Source organism: Pseudoliparis swirei, chromosome 6 (genome assembly GCF_029220125.1).
Source record: "Pseudoliparis swirei isolate HS2019 ecotype Mariana Trench chromosome 6, NWPU_hadal_v1, whole genome shotgun sequence".
Taxonomy (NCBI): Eukaryota; Metazoa; Chordata; class Actinopteri; order Perciformes; family Liparidae; genus Pseudoliparis; species Pseudoliparis swirei.
The window spans coordinates 16,318,274-16,343,128 of NC_079393.1; the positions used below are offsets into that span (position 1 = coordinate 16,318,274).

General features: G+C 43.4%; 1 protein-coding gene across 4 annotated transcripts in view; it reads right to left on the reverse strand.

Annotated features, from left to right (window-relative positions):
* LOC130195565 (membrane-associated guanylate kinase, WW and PDZ domain-containing protein 2-like) overlaps positions 1 to 24,855 on the reverse strand; it is a 76,284-nt gene that overhangs the window by 37,205 nt on the left and 14,224 nt on the right. For all 4 annotated transcript variants that reach the window (XM_056417162.1, XM_056417161.1, XM_056417160.1 and 1 more), the window contains exons 2-3: positions 18,757 to 18,873; positions 908 to 1,027 (exon numbers count right to left, since the gene is read on the reverse strand). In XM_056417162.1, coding sequence (XP_056273137.1) covers positions 908 to 1,027; positions 18,757 to 18,873 — 237 coding nt within the window. The remainder of the gene's footprint in view (positions 1 to 907; positions 1,028 to 18,756; positions 18,874 to 24,855) is intronic.

Sequence of the window (24,855 nt, forward strand, 5' to 3'; positions counted from 1 at the left end):
TCTATCAAGGCTGCTTCCTCAACAAGCGAGTGTACTTACCCTGCTGGCCACCAAACAAAAGAATCACACAAAATAAAAAGGTGCAAACATGAATGCATCTAAACAAATAAACGTGTATGGAATTGCATGGACAGCGAGCCCCCACCGGGGACAGCTTAAAGAGAGGCGGAACATAAAGCAAACTGAGAAGAAATGCAATATTCCTCTGATCCTGAATGCATCTGGTTGTGCCTGAAGGCGTCTTGGCTTTATTCAACATCCACCTTCAGCTGTGACTCATCTCACATCATCACATACGTATAAGGTCTTATGTGCACCAAGACTTGCACACAGTCACCTTATTTTACTATGCATTTACAAAATGAGTTGTTGCACCTCCAATGCAGCTACCCAGAAAGAGACCGCTTCCTCCAGTGGGCAGAAATAAACTCTGTGTGAAGGAAAACATACACTCTAAACATGCAACACGCACACAATCATGAAAATAACACAAAAAGAAAAAACGCACATACACACGCATGCATTCACAGGCATCATGTGTGTGAGTGCGTTCAGCAGCACATGCTCACAAAAACTGCTCCCGGGCAAATGAACCAGCACATTCCCATCTGGAGATGTGACATGACAGGGTAGCAAAGCAGATGCAAAGACTTGACATGACTAGGAAAAGTCTCTCTCTCTCTCTCTCTCTCTCTCTCGTTCAACAACCACCAGAGGTGGAAGCGATGGCTCTGTGCATAAGAGCATCACCTGACACACCTGATCCATCCAGTAAATATATCAATAGAAGAGCACAATTTAAAAATAGTAAAATAGCTCGACTGAAACATATGTTCCCATTGCTGCTCCCTCAGCCCCCGGACTTGTCTCGCCGATGCTACATGTTTCCTGCACTCCCAACACTCACCTTCATAAGTTCCACTCTCAAGCAGGGCTCCACTTTGCTCCAGTTCCATAAAACGCTCCACACTCACAAAGTTATAGTCCACCCCCGGCACCTCCCCCTCCTTAGGCTGCCGAGTGGTACCTGGAGAGAGAGAGAGAGGTCATCAGAGCCAAATAGGGCACTTGAGAAGAAAAGACAGGAAGGCACAGAAAGAGACCAGGAAAAGGGCTGAACTGGAACAGACGGCAGATTTGAGGCTACAAAGTGTATCCAAGGAAGCGGGAGGAGAAAGGAAAGAAGAGGCTGAGTGCGGAGTCATCACTTGTGATCGCCAAATTCATTCACACAATTGCGTGTGAGTGACAGTGAGAGACAGAAAGAGAGCTCGAGAGGAGATGGGAAAGCATGCTCGAACAGCAAACCAGCCGCATGCAGTCCCTACCAGCCAATCCAGTGTTGTTTTAGAAAGGAGTTAATCAATACGCACTTTTACCAAGCAGAACTCAGACCTCCTCACACAGCATACAATACAGTGCTGATTGGATTATTGTCAAAACAGCAGGAATGGAGAGGCACCACATCGCCATGCTGCAATTAGAGCCTTCCTACACCAACACTCTCCATCAGAGCTGCACCGTCGGGGCTCGGCTGTGAGATGGCAGCCATGGGAGTTTGGAGTTTAATGAGGTGCTGCGTTTGTGTCTCTGCCAACTGGACTTTTAGCTTAGGCTCAGTTTAGAGCTCCGGCCTCACATGATGAAAGCGTTGATCTGGCACTGGCTTCCACCAGATTGGACATGTTGGCCCGTTGCCTGAATGTCAGATCCTGAAGTGTAAGCTTCGTGAGGCGGCAATCGAAGTGTGCCGGTCTAAAGAAGAGATCTGCAGTTCTGATGGGAAAAATACACTTCCTAGTATCTTCATTGAGTGTGAGCTGTGGGAGATCAAACCAGCAGGGGGTAGATGTGTTGTAAGCATGTGTTGCACACACACAGGAGCAAGCAATGAGTGAGTGAGGGGTGAGGCAGTTCTCACTCCCAGAGTGTGATATCTTAATCATCAGGTCTGTATTGATCGTCTGTCACCTCTTTACTCCTGTCGTGCATCTACTGAACATGTTCTGCTTCATTTGCTGCAGCACTGGCCGCAAAGATGGCAGCTTAGCAACATCTAATGAGTAAGAAGTGACACCAGACCATCAGGCCATCGGTAGTTTGTCTCTACGGCTGTCCAACACAACCACACCTTGCACACAGGTGAGCTTGTTTGTACCAGGTGTACTACTCGACTGCGTGTATATATATATATATATATATTATAGAATAATTCACACCTAATCCGCTGCCTCAAAACTACCTTGACTAATCAACATTTGCTAAATTTTGTCTACACACTGTTTGCATGTTTGTTATGTGATGTACAATTGTTACTGTACTCCTGTATTCACACCCTGCAAATATGTAAGTTTTTACTACAACATTCCTTGAAATTAAATACTAACCCTGAGAAATATAAAATGTCTGTTTTTTAAAATGAGTTTCAGAGGTATTGCTTTAGCTCCTTGGTAATGTTTGAGGATTTAGTTTTTGTGTCAGTATACTGGATTGCATTATATCATAAGGAGTAATAAATATCTTCCCCGCCCCCTACGTTGACTCATCACTGACTCAGCTAGACAAACATTTTACATCATCAGTTTCCCAAAGACTGTGAATATTGAGGGGGTATTTTATTGGACTGCGTTGTATTACCAGGTGTCTCTGATATTTTGTCTGATTAATGTACATACTGAAGATACAATCATCTTACATGTACTAAAATAAATATTAAGGTGAAGGCCGGCTCAATGGAGCCCACTCAATGAACTATAGTGCATGTTAAACAAAACCATTCGTCATGAAGAGGACCAGCCATCGCATGTGTCGTGATACTCGGAATACTGCAGCAGCTCAGCCGGCCCGGCGGGCTGGTCACCTTCCACTTGGTACAGATATTGATCTGTAAGATCAGAATGAAATTATTCTGCTGCCCACACCTGAGTAGGCCGAGCCAGCTGAAATACTGATGACCTGCCACGGCTTTCTACCACAGCTTCCTCCACTGGACGAACCAGCAGAGAGAGAGAGAAACGGAGAGACAGTCTCTTCGGATCTGAGCTGGGAATATTGATCAATTATCTGGGTTTAAGATAGGAAGCCTCTTTTCTTTCTTTCTTTCTTTCTTTCTTACTTCTCACACATGCCTACTTATAGCGGCTTCGCACTTACCTGTTTTTGTCCTGCTCACTGCTGTTACTTACTCCACTCTTTCGTTAGCAGCAGCCACTAGAGTATTTTTTTTAATGCACTGTCCCCAGCCAAATCCATATGCTTTGCTTCTGCGTCGATTGTTCCCCTTCTCTATGTTCATCTATCTTTAACCTTACCAATTTCCTATTTCTTATCCCCAAAAACTCCCGGGTAGAGGACAACCAGCGATACAAATACAAACGATATTTTTTGGGGACGTTGTGGATGAGGGCTAAAGATGTATCTAGTTCAGTTTATTTTGTCCTTATTCTTTTTGTACATAGCCACTCAAACAGAGCTTTAATATACGAGCTGAACAAAGCAGGACAAGCTGCACAGGTGCTCACATGAAGAGAGGAGGCCGTGACACTTCCCCAGAGCCAAAAGCAACGCTGCTGTCGGCTATTGATTGGATGTCGTGCTCTCACTAATAAAGGATAAAGTCAGCTGCGAGCCAAGAATGGTCTTTGCATTGCAATGATCCAGTGTTGCCCAACTTCTCAGAGGTGACGCTGCGAGTATAGGAGCGGGAGCGCCGGAGAGATTTATGGCTTAAATGACTTAAATCCAGAATAGCATGGAAAGGCTTTCGAGCTGCTACTTTAGGGGGTGAAGACATCCTCGGCCTCGAACCATGACGACAGAGCGCTACGGAATATTTTCACATTGGTGGGAGTGTGTGAGTGAGAGAAAAAATAGATTACATTGAAACATAACAAGGAAATTCCATTTGGGGGGAAAATCTAAAATAGCTGATGAACTAAAATGACTCAGATGATAAGCTGACAAAGACCGTCGCTAAATAATAGAAAGGCAGAGAAACCCAGAGAGGGACAGCAGAGAGACGGGGAGGGGGGTGATGGGTAACCTCGCTTTGCATCCACAGAGAACGTGGAAGCGTATTTATATGTGTGTTTGTATAATTAGACAGGAAGTCACCAAGTGGGAGAAGCAGGACGCAGGAGATTCAGAACTAAAAATAGATAATCGATGGACTGATTATCATTATAACGCTTGGGGGAAGGTGGTCTCGGCAGTCTTAGTGAGTGTGTGTGGGAACGAGGAGGCGAGGATGCAGGAAACCAAGTGTGTGTTTCATGTTCCACATCTCATCAGAGCCATCAGGCTGCTTTGGGAGTTTGAGAGAATGTGTTATAAATACCAGGGTTACACCAAATTAGTAACAACAAAAATCTTAAAGGTGAATAAGCGCGATGCTCTTTCATGATAATCCCCAGGCTGATGAGGAGGATTCAAACAGATTTGATAGAACACCTGTCCCTCTGAGCTGAATGTATCTACCCAAAAAAGGCTGAACATCGTGGAAAGAGACAAACACGTCTTCTGAATGTTTCTCTTCCTCTCCCTTGAGACATTTACTCATGCTGGATTATGGTACGCCCGTAACTACATGAGCTGAGCACAAATCCCGGGTGTCTAACTACTTCCTATTTTTCACCCTAAAGTCTATAAAACGGTGTATAAAATAATGCAAAACACATAACAATCTTTGTATTCAATTTAATCGTTTACGCGTAACATTTTAATCCGATTGTAAACGACTCAAGAGGGAATATATGGGAACACAGGTTTTCAAGACATCATCCTGTAACAGTATGTACGAATACATACCGTCCTCAACAGCCTGAACTTGGTTACCTAGAATCCTTTTATCCATCCATCCATCCTTTTCAAATTGCATTCCTCTATTATCCTTTACCACTCTCTCCTTCCTCTTGTTTCCAATGTACCTCATTGCACTTCCATCCATTTGTTCCTCTCTTTGTGCTCTTCGTCATCATTACTCCCTCCCTGTCCTTTTTTAATCCGCTCCCTCTTTTACTTGTTATCCTCCTCTCCTCTTTTGTCTCTCCTTCAAGCTCCGTCCCGCACTTTATTCTCACATCTCGGTCACTCTCACTGTTAACCCTCCCTCTTCCTTGTCCTTCTTCCCTGTTCACAGACATGTAGACCTGTGACAGCAGGTCTGTAATAATGTCACGATGGAGACACACACAGTCGTCCTTATTTACACTACAAAGCCCAGAGTACCGACTCAGCGGTGCAACATGGCAACACTCTGACAGGAGCGTCTGCTACCAAGACAACACGTCAGTGCCTGGCAACGCAGCATTGCCATGGTAACAAGCCGCAACATCTACATTTGCTGTTGAAAAAATAATATTTTTTGCCAGATATGACACACGGCTGTTTTGCAAACACAGCCGTTTTCTAGTTAGACTCAGAGGTCTTCAGCTTGAGTCCTTTCGCTCTGCAGAGCTGCAGGTCTGAGCTTCCTCACACCTCATCAATCAATTACTGTCACAGCTCGGCCACTGAGGCGCACACCTGGTGACCTCAGAGTAGTTCAGCTGTTTTTAAGAGCACAGGTTTGACTCCAAAGGGGGCTGCACGCTGAGATCGGGCTGCTTGCTAAATTACAGATACAGAGCGCTGAAGGGATTATACTCTACGAAAGATCCTTCATGGAACTTAGTTCCAACATGAAAATGCTCACCACCTGGTCTGTGGATTATCTTTTGATTTATGGGAGGAGACATTGCTGTTGAGCATTTCAAATGTATTGTTTGCTCACTGTGATCACCAAAAGCGAGTGCCTTATATTATGTTTAAGAGAAGGCAGACATCTCTTTCGCCAATAACTCCAAATGGAATATATATATAAATATATATGAAATGTTTTTATTCAATGGTAAACTCTCACTATTGTTGAGAGACACGCTATCTTCAGAGTACTCTTCCGCTTGAGAGGCTGGTTGAGCTGAGATGAAGGCCTCCTGTAGACGAGATCTGGTCAACTAGTTTACAGCAAGTTGGGCTGGAAACATATAAATGCACGAAGTAGAACACTCCTGGATCCATGATAGCTCAGTAATTTACATTTACACAAAATTCAACAACGACAATTTGCCATTTCATTGGGGTCCAGAATACATTACCCTGTCCCATACATTTAGATTTGTGTACAGAGGGAAGAAACTAGAAATAACTAGTTATTTATTGGGAATTAGAGGTTTTGGTAAATGGGTTCGATATTTCAAAAAAGTGAATACGGGTGTTCCCTACAAGGTCGACCTCTATCTTTTACAACGAAGATCAAGGAATTATGAGTGCTGTGCTGTTTATCAAACTTCAATACTTTATCAGTACAGAAGGAATTGTGTCTGTGGCATGAATCACTGAAAACTGATAAATAATGTATTTACTCATTCTTTAATCAAGTGAGAACATGTTAAGTTGGATGATTTATGATTTAATTGACCGAAAATGGATCACGAACAGTGGTAGACAATCATTTTGGTCATTTATCAACCAAAAATTTAATTTAAACATTAGTTGACAGCTTTTTTGGAGAACAATTTAAAATGTCAACTGGGAAATTGTGATATTCATTTTTACTGTTTTCTCATAATTTATAGACCAAATGTTTAATCAATGATTCACGAAAAATATATATATATATATTATAGATCATTATTTCAGCTCTACTTTGTTCAGATGTACCCTCATTTGAAATAGTATATTTGTTTGTGTACCGCTGTCCTTGTTAAGGCACAATTCTATATGAGAAGTTGGGTTTATTTTCTCTTTACGGTTTTGCTGTACACTCTGTTGGCCCAGAAGGGAATGAAACATTCAGAAGAACTCCCCCAAGAAAAGAAACATGCACAGAGTAAATTCAGGTTTGAAACAAATGCATCAAGTCTTCCATAAAGTGTCCGTCTGTCAGGCCCACTTGTGGTGGTAAAGACACCTGTGTTGCTCAGTGGATCAGCGTCTGCCAGAGCTGCTGACATTGAGACATTACTCTTGTGCTGATGTCCTGAAGTGATGTAAATCAGCCCCAATAGGCTGAAAAAGCCCCTTTATTAGTCTGCAGAGCTGCCTGACGCAGAGCGGCATTGGGGGTCACGATGATGTGCACACACAGAGCTGGTGTGTGGTGTGCAATGCATGTGTGTGTGTGTTTGTTTGTATGTGTGCGCATGTTTTAAGAGGTTAGGATTGACCAGAGTAAGCAGATGAGCTCTCTGAGGTGTTAGCGCTTCCTGACCATCAGAGGACGCGTGGCCTGCGGAGCACCTGGCTCATCACTGCACATTACTCTGATCTTAGAAAGAGCACTGACCGAGACATGGAGCTCGGAGGCTGAGAAGGTTTGACCAGAGACAGGAACACGTTTGTGATGAGCTGCGTAGGGAGAGGATCACACCAAGGACAGGAGGAAAAGCATGCCTGTCCAGAGCATGCAAAGCCCTTTGCAAACATAATCAATTCATTAGTCATGTTCAATATTTGCTTTTTTCACTTCAGAAAATTCATATCATTCCGTTGCAGTTTCTTTCATCTGTGGAACAACATTAATCCTGTGTGCCACTCACACCGCGGGGAGCACAGAAGCACATCAAAGCATGTCAGCCAGCCCGTTAGCAGGAGCAAGCCAGCAGGAAAATTACCCCTTTAAGGAGAGTATCTGGGGGATGATGCATTCCTCTCTCTCATATAGAGGCAAGCACTCACCGCCTCGACAGAGAAGGACGTGTAACACTCATTATTTATCAGTTCGTCCCATTAAAGCTCGGCACACAAACAGAATAATCAATGCCTCAGTGTAAAAAACATATACAAGCGTGTAGCGTTACATTCATACATAAACACAGTGCGTTTGTTTGCGTTCACACAGAAATACAATTAATCCGCCACAGAAACATATGCATAAGAAATTATTTTTTTCTTTATCACCTCATTCAACTTCACTGTAATCTAATCATCAGGACAATCCTCCACACATCCAACTGTCATCCCTCCTCTTCCTCTCCAATCATCATCAGTCACAGTATTAATTCATCTGTTTCTCTACAAATGATACAATCAGCAATATGAATCTCTAAAGTCTTTAATAATACATAACTAATGAATGTGCTCAAACTACAAACATTGTTTTAAACTGAACCTACATTCTTGGTTAAATTGCATAACACAATTGTGCATGGAAATAAAATAAGTAAAATAAATCAGATGGTACTTCTTCAAGCTCATAGAAGGACGACATTGTTTTCGGGGTGTAAGTGAGTCTGATTTTCCCAGCTGCTCCTGAACGCATCATCTCACTCTTCCGGTAAGCTCTGGTTGCCAGCTCAACAGCGAGCATGACTTCTTCTTCTTTCCCTCCCGCTCCCTCTTGCTCAGTGTGTCTCATGTATAGTTATCCCCCTGCCTCCCTTAATGATAACGATACATGCAACAAGTGTAGTTTATTTGCTAGGTTGGAGGCAGGTCTAAGTGGGTTAGATGCACGGCTCGCGCCATCGAAGCTCAGACAGCTATGCTAGTTAGGAGCTACAGTCAGCTGTTAGCTGTGCCCGGGCGGTAAGGCAGCCGGATGGTTGGGTAACTGTTCGCAGGAGTAGTAAGTCTCACCAACCACTTCACGTTTCGAACCAGTTTCCTGCTCAGCGACACACCCGCTGAGGAACACACCCTGGTTATCGGGGCTCTATAGTCAGGAACGTGAAAATAGCGGGTTACGACCAGAGTCGTGGAGTCTTGTTTGAAGCTGCTGGCTAAGGATAAGCGGAGATACAGTCAGATTGTAATACACGCTGTGTGTAATGCCCGAGCCGTCGGTCCGGAAGTCACTAAAATTAATGTGGAATCGTTATGCCAAGACGTTGTCGGACACCGTAATTTTCTCTGGCCCTCTCCCAAATTTGCAGACAGACGAATTGTATAGCCGAATGTCGTCTTCAACCGCTGGCTGTCGAGGTGGTGCCCAGCGATAATGTGTGGCTACTAGACAACTGGAAGACTTTCTGGGGAAAACCTGATCTGATGAGGAGAGACGGCATTCATCCCACGTTGGACGGAGCGTCTCATTTCTGCGAATATGACCAAGTTGATCACCGGACTTAATCTATGACAACCCAGGGTTCAGATCAGGAACCGGGAGCAGAGTTGTAGTTTAACACCCTTCTCTGCTCTTCCATTCGAGCAGTTACCCACCCTTGACTTTAGAGTAGAGACTGTGTCTGTCCCACGGCCACTTCAATTAAATAAATCAAAAGTAAGCAGAAGAGGAGTCGTACACATAACCTTATACAAGTTAACACAATTATTTCAGCAGTGCAACAAAATAGGTCTATTAAATGTGGTCTCCTAAATATTCGATCTCTGTCATCTAAAGCTGTGTTACTGAATGATTTAATATCAGATAATCACATTGATTTATGTTGCCTAACTGAAACCTGGCTGAGCCATGAAGAATATGTCTGCCTGAATGAATCGACTCCTCCAAGTCATATTAATACTCACATTCCTCGAGGCACCGTCGAGGAGGTGGAGTAGCAGCCATCTTTGAATCGAGCCTATTAATTAATCCTCAACCAAAATTACACTACACCTCATTTGAAAGCCTTGTTCTTAGTCTTTCACATCCAACCTGGAAAACACTACAGCCAATTCGATTTGTGATTCTGTACCGCCACCAGGTCCATATTCAGAGTTTATATCTGAATTCTCAGAATTTATATCAAGTTTGGTTCTTAAAACCGATAAAGTTATTATTGTTGGAGATTTTAATATCCATGTGGATGTTGATAATGATTGCCTTAGTGCTGCATTCATCTCCTTGTTGTACAGAAACCCACTCACAGTTTAGGCCACACGCATGATCTTGTACTAACTTATTGACATTGAGCATTTGAACGTCTTCCCACAGAATCCTCTTCTGCCAGACCACAACCTCATAACTTTTGAATTTATACTAAGTCAAAAGTTTCTACACTAGATGTCTAACTGATAGTGCTGTAGCTATTCTATCTTCTGTATTTGATTCGATACGTACCACGCTCAATATAACAGAGGACTCCTGGTCTAACTTTAGTCCGTCCCAGATTGATCATCTTGTTGACAGTGCCATAGGCTCTCTGAGAATGACACTGGACTCGATGGCCCTCTGAAGAAGAAGACAGTGAGGAAGAGGAGGTTTGCTCCTGGTATAACCCTCAGACCCGCAAACTGAAGCAACGTCATTAAAGCTTGAAAACACTCAACTAATCTCGAAGAATCCCGCTTAGTTTGGCGAGATAGTCTTAAAACATATAAGAAGGCCCTCCGTAATGCCAGAGCAGCCTATTACTCATCAATAATAGAAAAATAAAAACAACCCCAGGTTTCTCTTCAGCACTGTAGCCAGGCTGACAGAGAGTCACAGCTCTGTGGAGCCGAGCATTCCTATAAACCTTAGTGGTAATGACTTTATGAACTTCTTTAATGAAAAGATTTTAACTATTAAGATTAATAATCTCTTGCCCATAACCAGTGCCAATCTGTCCTCAAGTGGAATGGCCTTGGAAACCATTATTTTCAACGGTTTCTACTTGAACACGCCTACCTGTCTCTTGGACCCCATCCCGACGAGGCTGCTTAAGACGCTTTGCCTTTAATTGGCGGCTCGATTAGATATTATCAATGTGTCTCTGCTAACAGGCCACGTACCACACCTTCAAGGTGGCTGTTATTAAACCTCTCCTGAAGAAGCCCACTCTGGATCCAGAAAATCAGTTGTGCGACTTTCTACATCATAATAGTTTATTTGAGAAATTTCAATCAGGATTTAGAAAACACCACAGCACGAGACGCACTGGTGAAAATTACAAATGACCTCTTAATGGCAGCAGATAAAGGACTCTCTCTGTCCTGGTCTTGTTAGACCTTAGTGCTGCATTCGACCATTGACCATGACATCCTGTTACAGAGACTGGAGCAGTCGATTGGCATTTCAGGCACGCACTAATTTGGTTTAAATCCTATTTATCAGATCGAACTCAACTTGTATTTGTAAACGATGACGCCCCGATAACCACCAACGTTAATCACGGAGTTCCACAAGGTTCTGTGCTTGGACCAATTTATTTACCTTATACATGCTTCCTTTGGGCAATATATCAGGGACTCCATAAACTTCCATTGTTATGCAGATGACATTCAACTATATTTATCGATAAAACCAGAGGAGAGCAACCAACTCTGTAAAATTCAAGCATGTCTTAAAGACATAAAAACATGGATGACCTGCAACTTCTTGATGTTAAACTCAGACAAAACCGGTAATTTTAATCGGCCCTGAGCACCTCAGAGATCAATTATCTGGTGATGTGGATTCTGTAGACGGCATTGCCCTGGCATCCAACACCACTGTAAAGAATCTTCAAATCTCAAGGACTGCATTCTTTCATCTACGTAATATTTCAAAAATCAGGCACATCTTGTCTCAAAAGATGCAGAAAAATTGGTTCACGCTGCTTACTTGAGACTGGATTACTGCAACTCCTTATTAGCAGGCTGCTCTAATAAATCTCTTAGGTCCCTCCAGTTGATCCAGAATGCTGCAGCTCGTGTTCTCACTAAAACTAAGAAAAGAGATCACATCACTCCTGCACTAGCTGCTCTGCACTGGCTCCCAGTAAAATCAAGAATCACTTTTAAAATTCTTCTCTTAACCTACAAAGCCTTGATTGGTGATGCTCCATCATATCTTAAGGAGCTTGTCGCCATATTGCCCCACTAGAGAGCTACGCTCCTAAAATGACTACTTGTAGTTCCTAGAGTCTTAAAGTAGAATGGGAGCCAGAGCCTTTAGTTATCAAGCTCCTCTTTATGGAACCAGCCAGTCCGGGAGGCAGACACAGTCACCTTGTTTAAGAGTAGACTTAAGACCTTCCTCTTGACAGAGCTTATAGTTAGGGCTGAATCAGGTTTGCCCTGGTCCAGCCCCTTGATATGCTGCTATAGGCTTATAGCTGCCGGGGACGTTTTAGGATGCACTGAGTACCTATCTCCTCTTTTTCTCTCCTTAAGGATGAATTTTCATCTCTCAATCACACGTTACTAACTCTGCTTTCTCCCGGAAGTCCTTTTGACTTTACGCCCTGGGGTCATCGGACCCTATGAGACGGCATAGATCTATCTGCCTGATGGATCGTCTGGGTCGTGAATTCCTGCTCCACTGTCCTGTTGAGACTCCGCCTCCTCCCCACCGCCATCTGCCTGATGGATCGTGGAGGTCTCCATCGTGGAATATGCCTACTATGAACTATTCATACACTCTGTCATATTCATTGAATGTATTTTAACTCTAAATCTGTCCTTCTGTACACATTACATCTATTGCATCTGTCCATCCTGGAGAGGGATCCTCCTCTGTTGCTCTCCTGCAGGTTTCTTCCCTTTTTTTCCCCTGAAGGGTTATTTGGGAGTTTTTCCTGGTCCGATGTGAGGTTTTGGGGCAGGGATGTCTATGTGTACAGATTGTAAAGCACTCCGAGACAAATTTGTAATTTGTGAAATTGGGCTATACAAATAAACTGAATTGAATTGAATTGAATTAGCTCACAGTAAAGTCAGCTTTACAGATGATTGGACTGAATGTTGATTGAGTTGCAGACGGTGTCCCCGTGTACGAGTGTTCATCTGATGGTACATTTCAATACATTTTCAAACGCATAATGAATGCAGTCCAACGTTCCTACACCAGCACATTGGCAGCCATGTTGTCTGAGCCGAAAGGTCTACAAATGTGACGCACATTGACCTTTAATTTAAAATATCGGCTGCTTGGTAACTGTTTTAAAACTATTGAAGACCGTTTACTCTAAAACAAGGAAGATAACTGTTTTTCATAGGTTTGACAAAAATGTGTTTTACTCCGAGCAAGAATTTTTCCAATCTCAGTTCACACTTTCAAACTCTTCACACAAATCTAATGACCCAACCTTGAACCAAAAGATTTAATATCATGAAATAATTTTAACTAGAGCAAAACATCCAGCATCAGTGTCGTCTGTCTAATGAAACTCATTTGTTGATCTTTGTGTTCCAATAATGAGGCAAAGCACAACAAAGATTAGCAAGTATTCGTCAATCAGAGAAATGCTGATTGACGGACAACAGTAGATTCATAACTGAGAATTCTCCCAGTTTTACAAGGACCTTGATTTTCTTGACCATAAGCATGAAGCTTATTTGAATTCCTTAAGGAGCTGGACCAGGAGATAAAGGATGAATCAGACATTCAACGAGAGTGATTCAAAGAGTCTTTCATGCATCGACATACAGTGTGCACACTTGTTGATACAACTGTTCTTTAGGTTGTAATATTTGGGGGGGAAAAACAACCTTTGAGACATGTTGACAGCATTCTTGGAGTTTTTGATAATTTGGTGCATGACGAGCAGAGAGCTGTGTGAAAAAAGAGAACAAACTCATTCTTGATAGCATGAAAGTAAACTGCAAACATGTTGTATACACAACTCGACTGCATGTATCAAGGTGAAAAGCTGTTATTTCCCACAAATCTTCCCCCATCATCAGGATAGAATTTTCATTCCTGCAATCCTTATCAGCGGCGCCACTCAACCCGATCACAATCCTCAGCATCTTGGCCGTGTTCCTCAGCGACATCTTTATCTGCTCCTCCTCTGCAGCCTCCAGAGGATTCCCTGTCGCTCGCCGCAAGCTGCAGGGCAGCGTGCGTTCGGAGCAGATATGCAGAAGCTGCATGTATTTATAGGAAATCTGAGTAGAGAAACGTGCTGCTCACTGTTAAAGCTATTTATAGAGCCTTTTACTGATGCCTCTGAATAATATGGAGGGGAGGAGAGGGTTCTCTGGGGAATGACTTACGAGGCTCCATCATTTCTCCCTCTACCCCCAGTGCACGTCCACTCTTTTACTCCCCAAGTCTCTGCTCCCATCCCTCCAACCTCTTGCATCGACTCTCGCCTTCTCCATTTCCATCCTCTGTTCGGTCTCTTCCTCCCTGCAGATCTCCTCATCTCAACCACCTCTTTTCCTCCTCATCTCCCCTTTTTTGAACTTCTCCCACAGCCTCTTTGCTCATATCTATATTCATCATCTGTGCTCCCCTCTACTGTACTGCCACATCTCTGCTTCCTCAAAAATATTTTCCACATCTTTCACCTATGTCACTCTCAGCTTCCTATCAGAGAGAAAGAGAGAGAGCGCCATCGAAAATGCTTCTCTAAATTCCTCAACAGCAGGTGCTCCACTTTTTGAATGGTCAAGTAGAAATAGTTCTGGCAAACTTCTTATCTTGAACGCTCGAGAAGTTAGAAAGACAAACCGACAATCTTATCAAATGTTTCAACCTATCTGAAGTTTTATTCCACTCCCATCACTTTTTTCTGCTTGACACTTTTAGCAACTATTGATTCATATCATTCACATCAGTCTGCTATTCGTGTTGGTCCTTCTCAGTAAACGTATATCTGTATGTCCTTGAAGTGGCAGTCTAGCAAGCGCTTGGTGTGTGGACAAGTGAAAAAAGCACTTTCACCCAAATCCAAACAGCAAACAATACAGCAGGCAGTCTGGAGGCACCAATGCAAAAATGTTAACAAATAATAATATTAAAAGGGAAACAAATCAAATTAAATACATTATTTTTGGAGGGAGAACACCCAATCATTGTGCCAAGTGACGTAACAAGATGCAGGAGTTGATGTTAGCATGTGAGCCTTTAAGCTGTATGAAAAAAAGAAGAAACACACACACACACACACACACACACACATGCATGCACAAACACCCACACCCCCTCCCACGTCCTTCAATGTGACAGCATGTTGTGATGCAGAGTGGCGTCTGCTTGTCAAGCTGACAGACTCGCACTGACAGCATGGTCAGAGTGATGCAGACACGGGAGAAAAACACTGATTTCGTAATGCTCCAAACCACAACAAGAAACAGCCTGCCGGGCACGAGCAGCGCGGCACTCAGAACCATCATCCCTGTTTTTTTAGCCGCCTGATGCTGTGTCACTTTGGTGCTTGAGCAACGCAGGGCTCCAGAATGCATCCAGAATGGTTGCATGTACGAAACCTTCTTTAGTGTGTGTGCGAGTTGAAATTGAACATGGTGCATAATGACATTATCATTGGTGCCCCCCTCCGGAGAGGACACACAAGCCACTGTCTATTTCATTCTCGCCTCCTGAATCTTAAAATTCAACTTGGGGAGAGAGCGTTGAGCAGTAGGGAGGGAGGGGAGAGGGAGCAGAGGGCCGAGCCCCGTGCTGCCGGGCTGCTTTGGGATCACACACTCCTGTTTTCTATGTGCGCGAGTTGAGAGTCATTAAGCGCCAAATGCGTGGACTTTATGGAATGATTTAGCCGTCACCATGTTCCAAAAATCAAGCAGAAGATTTTAAAATCCAAATGAGGAGAGGAGGAGGCGGATGGGGAGGGAGACACCAAGACATTCTGACTCAGAAGCAGAAAGTGACTGAGCCAGTGTCATCGAAGCCTAAAGGTCTCTATGTTAAATGGTTTTGTTGTGTTTCTTTATGCTTGCGAGTGGTTACATTTACAGTCAGTATGCCAATGCATTGTATTTCATACTAGTCAATTTAATGTAGGGGAGTAGAACGTGTATAGCCTCAAAATTGTACTTAAACTACAATTCCACCACTGATTAATACCATGCTGTCAGAAAAAGAGGATGCAACCAGTGAAAAGGAGCCCAGCAGCGCTGCTTCTGTGCGTCTCAGACGGCCAGGAAGTCGTGCAACCAGTGAAACGTCCTCACATGCAGTAGAGACAACCAGCGGACCAAAGACACATGAAACCACATTGGTTAGATTAAACTGCATTTTGGGAATCACTGTAATATTACATGTATTTTAAAGCTGCTGAGCAGGTTTATGGATTGGAATTTTTAAAATCTTCATTACACTGCATCAGCTTTGTCGAGTGATAGGCAGTTAATTATGGGGTTATCATTACCACACACACACACACAAATGATAACTGACTTCTATTTTTCATAAAGGGCTGCGAGGCAGCTATTATTGAAATGTGGTACTGAATAGGGCTGTCACATTCATGAATTTTAGTTGATGATTGTCCCAAAAATAATCGCCAGTTTAGATTGTAAATTTTATCGTCTTATTCTGTTCATTTCATACCGGTGGTGCTGTAGACCTAAATCCATGATGTGAATTTCAATGGCTGCTCATTAAAATGATGCAATCATTGGAAAAGGTGTCCATTACTCTTCAAATAGTTTTCTGAAACACTGTTTGACCGCAGGCTCTACTGCACATAGATTTAGATTGTTTTAAACCGGACCAAATGTAACAAAAAAGTGGTTCAAGACAATAGAAGGAGGCTTGACGATATTTTAAAAAGTTAATATGAAACAGAGGATCACAAAGTCTGTATTAACTATTCAGGATTATGTTGTTTTACCCAAAGGGTCGAAGTTGCTCACTTTGCACTGTACATGATGTCACAGTTCAGCTCCACACCTTCTTTTATTAGTCGTTTTCATCCTGTCTGCCTGTTTCACTAACTGTCATGTTGTTCCAGATCCTGCTTCCCATCTCGTCAGTCCAACTCACTTCACCTGTTCTCTCACCTGCCTCTGATCACTCCCACCTTGTCAATCTCTCGTTCCCTTCACCTGGTCCTCATGCCCGTCTCACCTGTTGCCCATTCCCTCGTTAGTCCCTGTCTACTTAGGTCCCCTCACTTGCTGTTGTCCTCTGCCAGATTGTCTTGTGTTTTCCAGCCCAAGCCCTTGTGCGTTACATATTGTGTCTATATAGTTCTTCCTGTTCTGTTCCTGATGATACTCTGAGTAAAGGATCATTATTTGCAGTTCTGTCTCCTGAGTTGTGCTATTCGGTTCATACTATTCGACCCGTCACACTTTCACTATGACGAGACAATTTTACAACTAACGTCTTCTCTGCTCCTGTCGCCAACACCGGCCTGGTTTAAACCGTCACTCTTTTGATTGGCCACACTCTTCTACTATTTCCTAACTGACCCACTTTATTCTTATGACACAGTGTTTCCAAAACAATTTTATGTGAATTATCTAATCAGAAAAGCTGGAAGTGACAACTCCAGCAGAACTTTCCCCAGAGCTGTCAAACACACTTATGCACCCAGAGGGAAACAAAACTCAAGAGAGCGGTTATCAACTCCTCTCTGTCATTATCTGGCTTTGGAAAGACACAAATAGTCTCATATGAGCTGAAACAAAAGAACCTATCCAACAGCAGTAAGATCTAGAGAGCCAAGCTCTCTTTTTCATGTTTTTTTCAGACATTGGAACCTTGTGCTCAGGTAGACTTGTTATTTACCCAGCGCATACACACACCGAATTCACTTTCTTTTTTGTTGCCACATTTGTAACATTGGTTTTGTAACAAGAGGCCTATGCCGTGACAGGGCTGAAGTGTGTGAGGACCTGCAGTGTTGAACCTCAGCCAGTCCACATCACCTAGTTGTCACCATGTCTGCCTTCGCTGCACTATTACACAGCCAACAGGCAGAGGTAGATAGAAAAAAAGGAGACGGAGAGTGGGCTGTCTGGCTGGAGTTAGAATTGAAAGGAAGTGAACAAGTGATGGAATGAGGTGGTGACCAAAAGAAATCAAAGAGGCAGATAAGGAGGGAGAAGCAGGAGGAACATGAGAGAGCAAAGAGTGAAAGCAAAGAGATGAAGACGACAGAAGAGAGGGAGGGAGAGCGAGAGGAAGGAAAGAGAGGCTGACGACTGCAGCTGTGCGAGCGTATTAAACAATCACTTCTGTGTCAGCGGCTCAACACACCGGCAGAGGACATCTAGCATCATAGAAGCGCTCAGCCAACACAAAAACAATTATCACTGACGTCAAATCTTAGCATTCTCATGATTTTTTACCATCTGTCGGTTCACGAACGGCCAAAAGGCCGGTTGACTCAACTCAACCACCTCTGCTAGTAAAACACCCATGACTGAGTTAATGGAGGATACTGAACACTGTCAGATGAGTGCAAAGCCCTTCAACAAACATCAAATCACAGTGCACCAATCCACATGCCGCATGAATGGAGTAACATGTGTAGTCTGCAGAGTCAAGCGTCAGAGCAGTCTCAGCCTCTAGAGGAGCCGATTCACGAGCTGCTTGTTATAGTGACAACAAGGAGGGCTGCTGGGGACGCTATCCCCTCAATGTAAATCACAGCAATGACATCGTTGCCCAACAGGCACACGCACTGACAACACAACGTAAACAACCCACATTTTTGTAAGATATCTCACGTATAGATAACAGAAACACTTTCTTAATGTATCCGAGAGAATGACGCGTTTGCATATCTGCGTGTGTGTTGTGCATGTCTAGCGTGTGCTGGAGGGGGTAGGGCGTCAAGGCAACGCAAGCCTCGAGACAAGAGGGTGGTTGCCGTGGAAACCACAGGCTGAGAGCTCAGCAGCCGGACGATTGACTGAAAATAAGGAGCAATAGACGGTGAGAGACGGAGAGAAAGAGTGTGATGTAAAAACACCAGGGCAACGTCCCAAGGGCTATGCAATACTAAAAAAGAGACCGAGAATTAAATATGCCTGGAGGAGGAAGAGGGTGTGTGAAATCAGATCTATGAAAGGGAGAAAAACAATGACAAAGACACACGGGGCGGCAGAGGAGAGGAGAAGATCAAAGAGGAATGAATAGAAGCCAGAAGAAAGGAGAGAGGCGGGTGGACTCACAGGGAACCGTGCGGAGGTAGAGGTTGTCTCTGATGATCTGCTGGTGGTCGTGGTCCACTGAGCCCTTGGAGAAACGCAGGTTGAGGTAGTGCCGCAAATCCTTGTCAACCACCCCACCTGAGAACAAACACAGGAAGAGAGGGATTCGAGCTTTCATTTGATAACATGACATGCCACACTGACTCTTATTGAGTCCTGCTTCAAGGCTTGAGATCAATTGTGATGCAAGTGACACCGTATTGGGAACTAAAAGGCACTGACTCCACTGGAAGAACCAGCAGCATGCCCACTGGGCCGGTCATTACACTCATTCTGTCCAACTCAAACTCGCTAAAACCCACGGACAGAAAAGGCTACTTTAAAAGAAATCCTGCATCTTTGGTTTTAAATATTGTATCCGTGCAAACATTATATTACATCAACAAAGAGTTTAAGCTGACACAGAATGCACGGCTTGTCACACTTGTCAGACAATGAAGAAGAAGTCAAAGATGAACCTTGAAACTCGTTGGGAGAAGTAAAGGAGGAACACAATGTTACGGGTGTGAAAAAAACAAGATTTTTAGAGTCAAAACGAGGCAAATTGGCACAGATTGTTTTACAACAAAGCAAAAAAGCAGAGGCTACTACACACGCCGACGTAAACACACACACACAGATCATGGTAATTGTGTAAACCAGCGGTGTCAGCAGGTTGGGTGACAAAGGCCTACAGAGGACAGAAGCTCACACCACCTCATCTTTGCCTTTGCTTATTATTTGTGAACAAGCTGTCCTCCTGTAACACAGTAAAACAAGTGGCAGAGGTAAGTGAAGGCAGGGGACGACGAGCAGGCCAACATGTCTGTGCTGCACACACACGCTCTGTGATAATGTGCATGACTTGTTTCTCCTCCCTTCATCCCAAACCGAAGAAGCCCAGGAGGATGAGAGGAGGAGAACTTATTCTCCACACAACATTCGGTACGTGTGACCATCACATCGGACCGCGGGAGGGATGAGGTTACATGCCATGCATTTACAAATGAAAAACATATCACTCATGCATATTCTGGCGACCTCCTGCCAAATTAAATTGACAGCGTTCGGCCTACCGGTTGAGATTATGCAGCGTCTACCGTCAAAGAGAACATACGGCGCAACGTCGGAGAAAAGATTCTTTACCCTGCACAGGCTTTGTAGATACCAGGATGTATGTCGCTGACAGAGGTGACTCTGTGATGAAGCCTTTTGGAATAACATCTTTTGTAAACTGACACCATTTTAGCGAGGCTTCGAAGCATTTGGAATTGCCTCATAAACAGCAAAGAGCTAGAGGAGGGGAAAGAGGAGAGGAGAGGAGACCGCCAGAAAACAAAGGAAGACGTGATGAAATCTTAATTAACATTACGAGGACTGTCGCAGTTCTCAGAATGGTTTAAACCAAAAAGATCATCTCACAGAGCTATGTGTTCAGGCATAGGCCATATCTTTGACATGCACAGACACCGACACACACACATATGTATGCATGCACGCCAACACACACAGACATATGTTCACAGAGAGATGGAGAGACGGACAGACAGAGTGACGAAAAAAGGCTGTGCAGACCAGGCACCTCATCAGCAGCGAGCTCCGATGTTCATGAAAGCGGTCCTTTCTCCACAGGTACACATCCACAGACAGCCTGTCCTCCCAGGCGTCCTCTAGCCTCGCAACCAACCACCCAACATCTTCTGCTGAAAGCTCACTTTCCTCCTTCCTGCCGCTGCTTCTCCACCGCAGTTCCACCGCACGCACTCAGCACCTGGCTGTATCCAAAAATGTAATCCCAGAGAAGACGAGGAGGATGAGGGGGAAGGGAGATGCCGAGAGACGCGGAGAGATGTAAAGAGACGACGACCGTCGGGAGAAAAGGAGAGGAGAAGGAGATGTGGCAGTGAGAAGCCGGGCTCCAAACGACCTGCCAGCGGATTGGCCACCGCGCTCCTTCTGTCCTGCAGCGGCCCCTATCTGCTGCTGCGTTTACTGCACTGGCGTGTTTGTGCTTTTGTACGGTGAAGGTTTGTGTGAGAGAGATATTGAGTAACAGTATAAAGTAAATGTTTTTGTGGATGAAAGCATTTGTAGATGTGTGTCTGTATTCCGGAGTGTGTGTTTGTGCGAGCGCACCCAGATGCTCCCTGACGTTCCCCAAATACTCTGCTTCTCGCAAACCAGATGCTCTCCCCGTTTGACCTTGTGTAAACATATCCGAATAGAGAGAAACGCCGTGAAACGCAACGGCAGCATATGTCACACCGAGGTAACACACGGTAATACGCACACAGAGAGATGAGCGATGAGCTCATAGCTGCAGACGCCAGTCGAGATGCCTTGAGCGCTGTCTTGGGCTGGGTTTGGTCTACATACAAGGAATAAACAAACACCAACACACAAACTCAGCTCAGGGCACAGCTGAGTGTGGAGAAGGAGGAGTGTATCTATAGAGGCGTTATATCGGTACTGTATACCTCTTCAAATAGGCAGAGTTGCAGTAAACATCAATGTCAACTTGTTTTGTGGTTGGCTGCTTCAATAAAGCAGGAACATGTTGCGAGAACGTTTTGTATATGTTCAAAAAGGAGTCGCGAGTCAAAAGGAAAAGGATGACAGCCACGCTCATTCACAAACTCATCAAGGCAGATATCAATCAGTACATCACGACATGAGTCCATGCAGGTCGCATAGTCTCCATCAATCGACCATCAGCTGATCCAGAAAAAGGAAACAAAAGATGTCAACATGATGCCCCTCTCCCGCCGCTCCACAAACCTCCCTGCAGCAGCTGCTAAACACAAACTGCTATAGCTGATTACTGGTGGAGCTGCTGGAGCTGCCTCCACTACAGCAGCCTCCGCCCGATCAATAAACACACGATGCAATGGTACAGTGGGTCTCCATGGGCTTGTCTGTTGAATTTATTTGTTCAATATCTCAGACTATGTGTCTGTTACTGCCGGGTGAGTTTCCTCTGCCCCTGCTCAGCATTTATCACGCTGCTTGTATCCAAATGTGGAAAACAACGTCTGTACGATACAAACTATTTGGGCCATAAATGGTTCTGACTGCATGACAGTGAACATCAGGCGACATTGTATGTTCAACCAGGGACCATTTTCAATTTTTATAAAGAAAGCCTTTGAATCAACAACAAATATTTATTTCAGAGAGAGATGTATAAATGGTATGTGGCATACACTATATAATATTAAATGAGCAACACTGGTTCTGTGTCAAAGTAAATCATTTCATTATTATCTATGAGAAATGTGATTTGAGTACAAGGGGAAATAATGTGTATTATAAAAATGGCAACATACTCAAACAAGTTTATTGTTGTGGCTATTTGCTTTAGTATAACGTGTGGTTGAGAGGCAGACAGGAAATGTGGGATGAGCGATAAGGGAGTGACATGAAACTGAGGTCAATGACCCCCCACCCACCCCACCCATAACCCTAACCCTAGCCTGGTGTGGTGCTCCAATTCAATGTGCAGCTGAAAGGAAAGTCACGCTTGTATGAAACTCACAAAAGCAACTCTTCCATTTCAAATGAGAACACATTAGAAAATAAACAAATTCATCCTTAACAATAGTTATTATATTAGATAAGATCATATTTAGCTCATTACCATTCAAAATAGTGTACTATGAAGATATACTGGAGCATCCCAGTGTGTAAATCAATGGTTTGACTGATTGAGTTTTTAATCCCCTCAACTTCAAACACTATTGATATTGTATCTTCACAATAATCATATATTCATGTAGCATCTCCAGCAGGACACTGTAAAAACAAGGTGCTGTTGTTTCACTAAAGACAGTGGCGTAAATACCAGAATACCAGCCGCTACAGGCATGTAACGAGTAGATCGGACATCACCTCCATTACGGCTACTTACTGCTGCTGCGGCTCTCAGACTCCCGGAGCAGTCAGCCAGACAGCGCTTCATTTCCCTTACAGAGGATCTGGATTCTCTCTTTATTGGGCAGAAATCTGTGATTGTAATCTGTCCAATGTTAGATAATTTAATCTAAAAGTTCTGAATTTTGCAAATATGAAAGGAAATAAAGGGTGCTCTTTTCCTATTTCACAACAACTACGTATTCAACTGAGAGTTCCTTCAATATTGGTGATATTTGCATTTTAGTGACGGTGTAATAATGATGGTGTAGGAGCGCGGGAATGAACAATATGGACAAAGTCACTTTCTTTGGCTGCACACCTTTGTGGCCGTTTATTTCCTCACACAAACATTTCACCCGTGACACTGACACCGCGTGACCTTTTAAACCCCTCGACGCCACCCTGTTGCCCTGGTTACGCTCCCAGCTCTTAAAGGGACCCGGTCACGTATCATGCACACCACCCTACTCATCTTGTGAATTATGTGCTCCCAACAGTGTCCCCTACAATGGTGTGGATTAAATATATTTTAACTTTTTTGATGACTGATTGTAGCTTTCCCTCAGGTGCTGTAATGGATATTCCCTGTAAGTGTATACTGACCATGCTGTGATCAAACTCAGGGTCAGGCTCATGAGAGCTTAGCTGTGGACATCTTCTAATGGAAATGCATCTGAACACATAATTGGAAAATTAACAGATATTATCAAAAACCAAATCCTAAATATTTTACCCTAATCCTAAACTTCAGACCAAATCCAAACTAATGCAGATATTTTGTTAATTTGTTTTTCAGTAACACATTCACAAGTTGTTGTTCATTTGTCCATCTTTGTGATTTATAGATGAAACTACAGTGTGAGAATATTAAAGATGCAAAATAGCAGGCCTGATAATAATACCACTTTCCTCCCAGAGATCCTTAAATTGTTAGTTATGCCCTTCGTGCCCTCAGTAGGTCAAAATCACACTTCAACACCTGCCACCTATCTTGATACGCCGTCTACCTTGGAGCAGCATCTAGCCTGAGGTCCAGATAACTAGCGCACAACACACTCAGAACAGTCTCATCTGCCATACAATCTATTTATTTCTGCCGTTTCAATTTTGTTCGTGCTTTGTGCAAATTTCTTTCATATATTCAGGCCAAAGCAGGATCTATAAATGTAATACTTTAACATAAACAGCTTTGTTCTTCTATACTGTATTCAGGTTTATATTTGGTCTCAATCTGACACGGTTATGGTTCAGGTTGTGATTTGATGTTTGGCTTGATCTAGTTTTTCTGAAATAATTTCACTTTCTTGTTGTATTCATGCATTTCTGTGACCTATAGTGTTTAATGTCTGACATCAAGGCAGATAAATCCTTTGTTGTATTATTTCAACAATTTTCTTTTGGATTAATCATTCGGTCAAAAAGTTCACAGAATCCAAAGTAAAGATGTCTTTCAATGTCTTTTTTGATCCAACCAAAATTTCCAAACCAAAAATTATTACTTTTACAAAAAAATGAAAATGCAGCAACTTCTCAAATCTAAGAAGCTAAAAAAAATGTTGCTTGAAAAACACACTGAGAAAGGGTTAATGTTATAAGACTAAAAAACAGACAACTCCCAGAGCGGACAACAACGTGGAAGCAACCTGTCAATCACAATACAGCCATGCCCTAAAGTATTGTATACCCTGCTTTATCATCTATGTAACTCTTATGGCACCATAATTCATCAAACGGACATCACGCTGTTTGTATTTCATGGCATTGACGACCCAGCAGACAGGTAGCAACCTGATAAGACACCCACCTGTCACTCAAAGTGGCCACACAATGTTCCCTCTAATTTTGCATGTGTCTGGGCATACACACACGCTCCCTGAGCACACTGAGGACCACTGTGAGCAACATCAGATGTGCACGCTGTGGCCACACACCAGTATCACACCTGTTCAAAACCTTGGATCATAGCAAGTTACATGGCTTATTAAAAGAATCAAATTACAGCATCAATTTTCATTAGTTTACTTTTGATATAAGCGATTTGGCCCACTTAAGATGAAAAAGACAAAAATCTTGTTGTTCATGAGATGTATCGTATGTTATATATGCGAGAGTCCTGCTTTGGCCTGGCTGTGGTCCAGTTGTGGCCTGGCTGAGGGTTCTGTTCTGGAA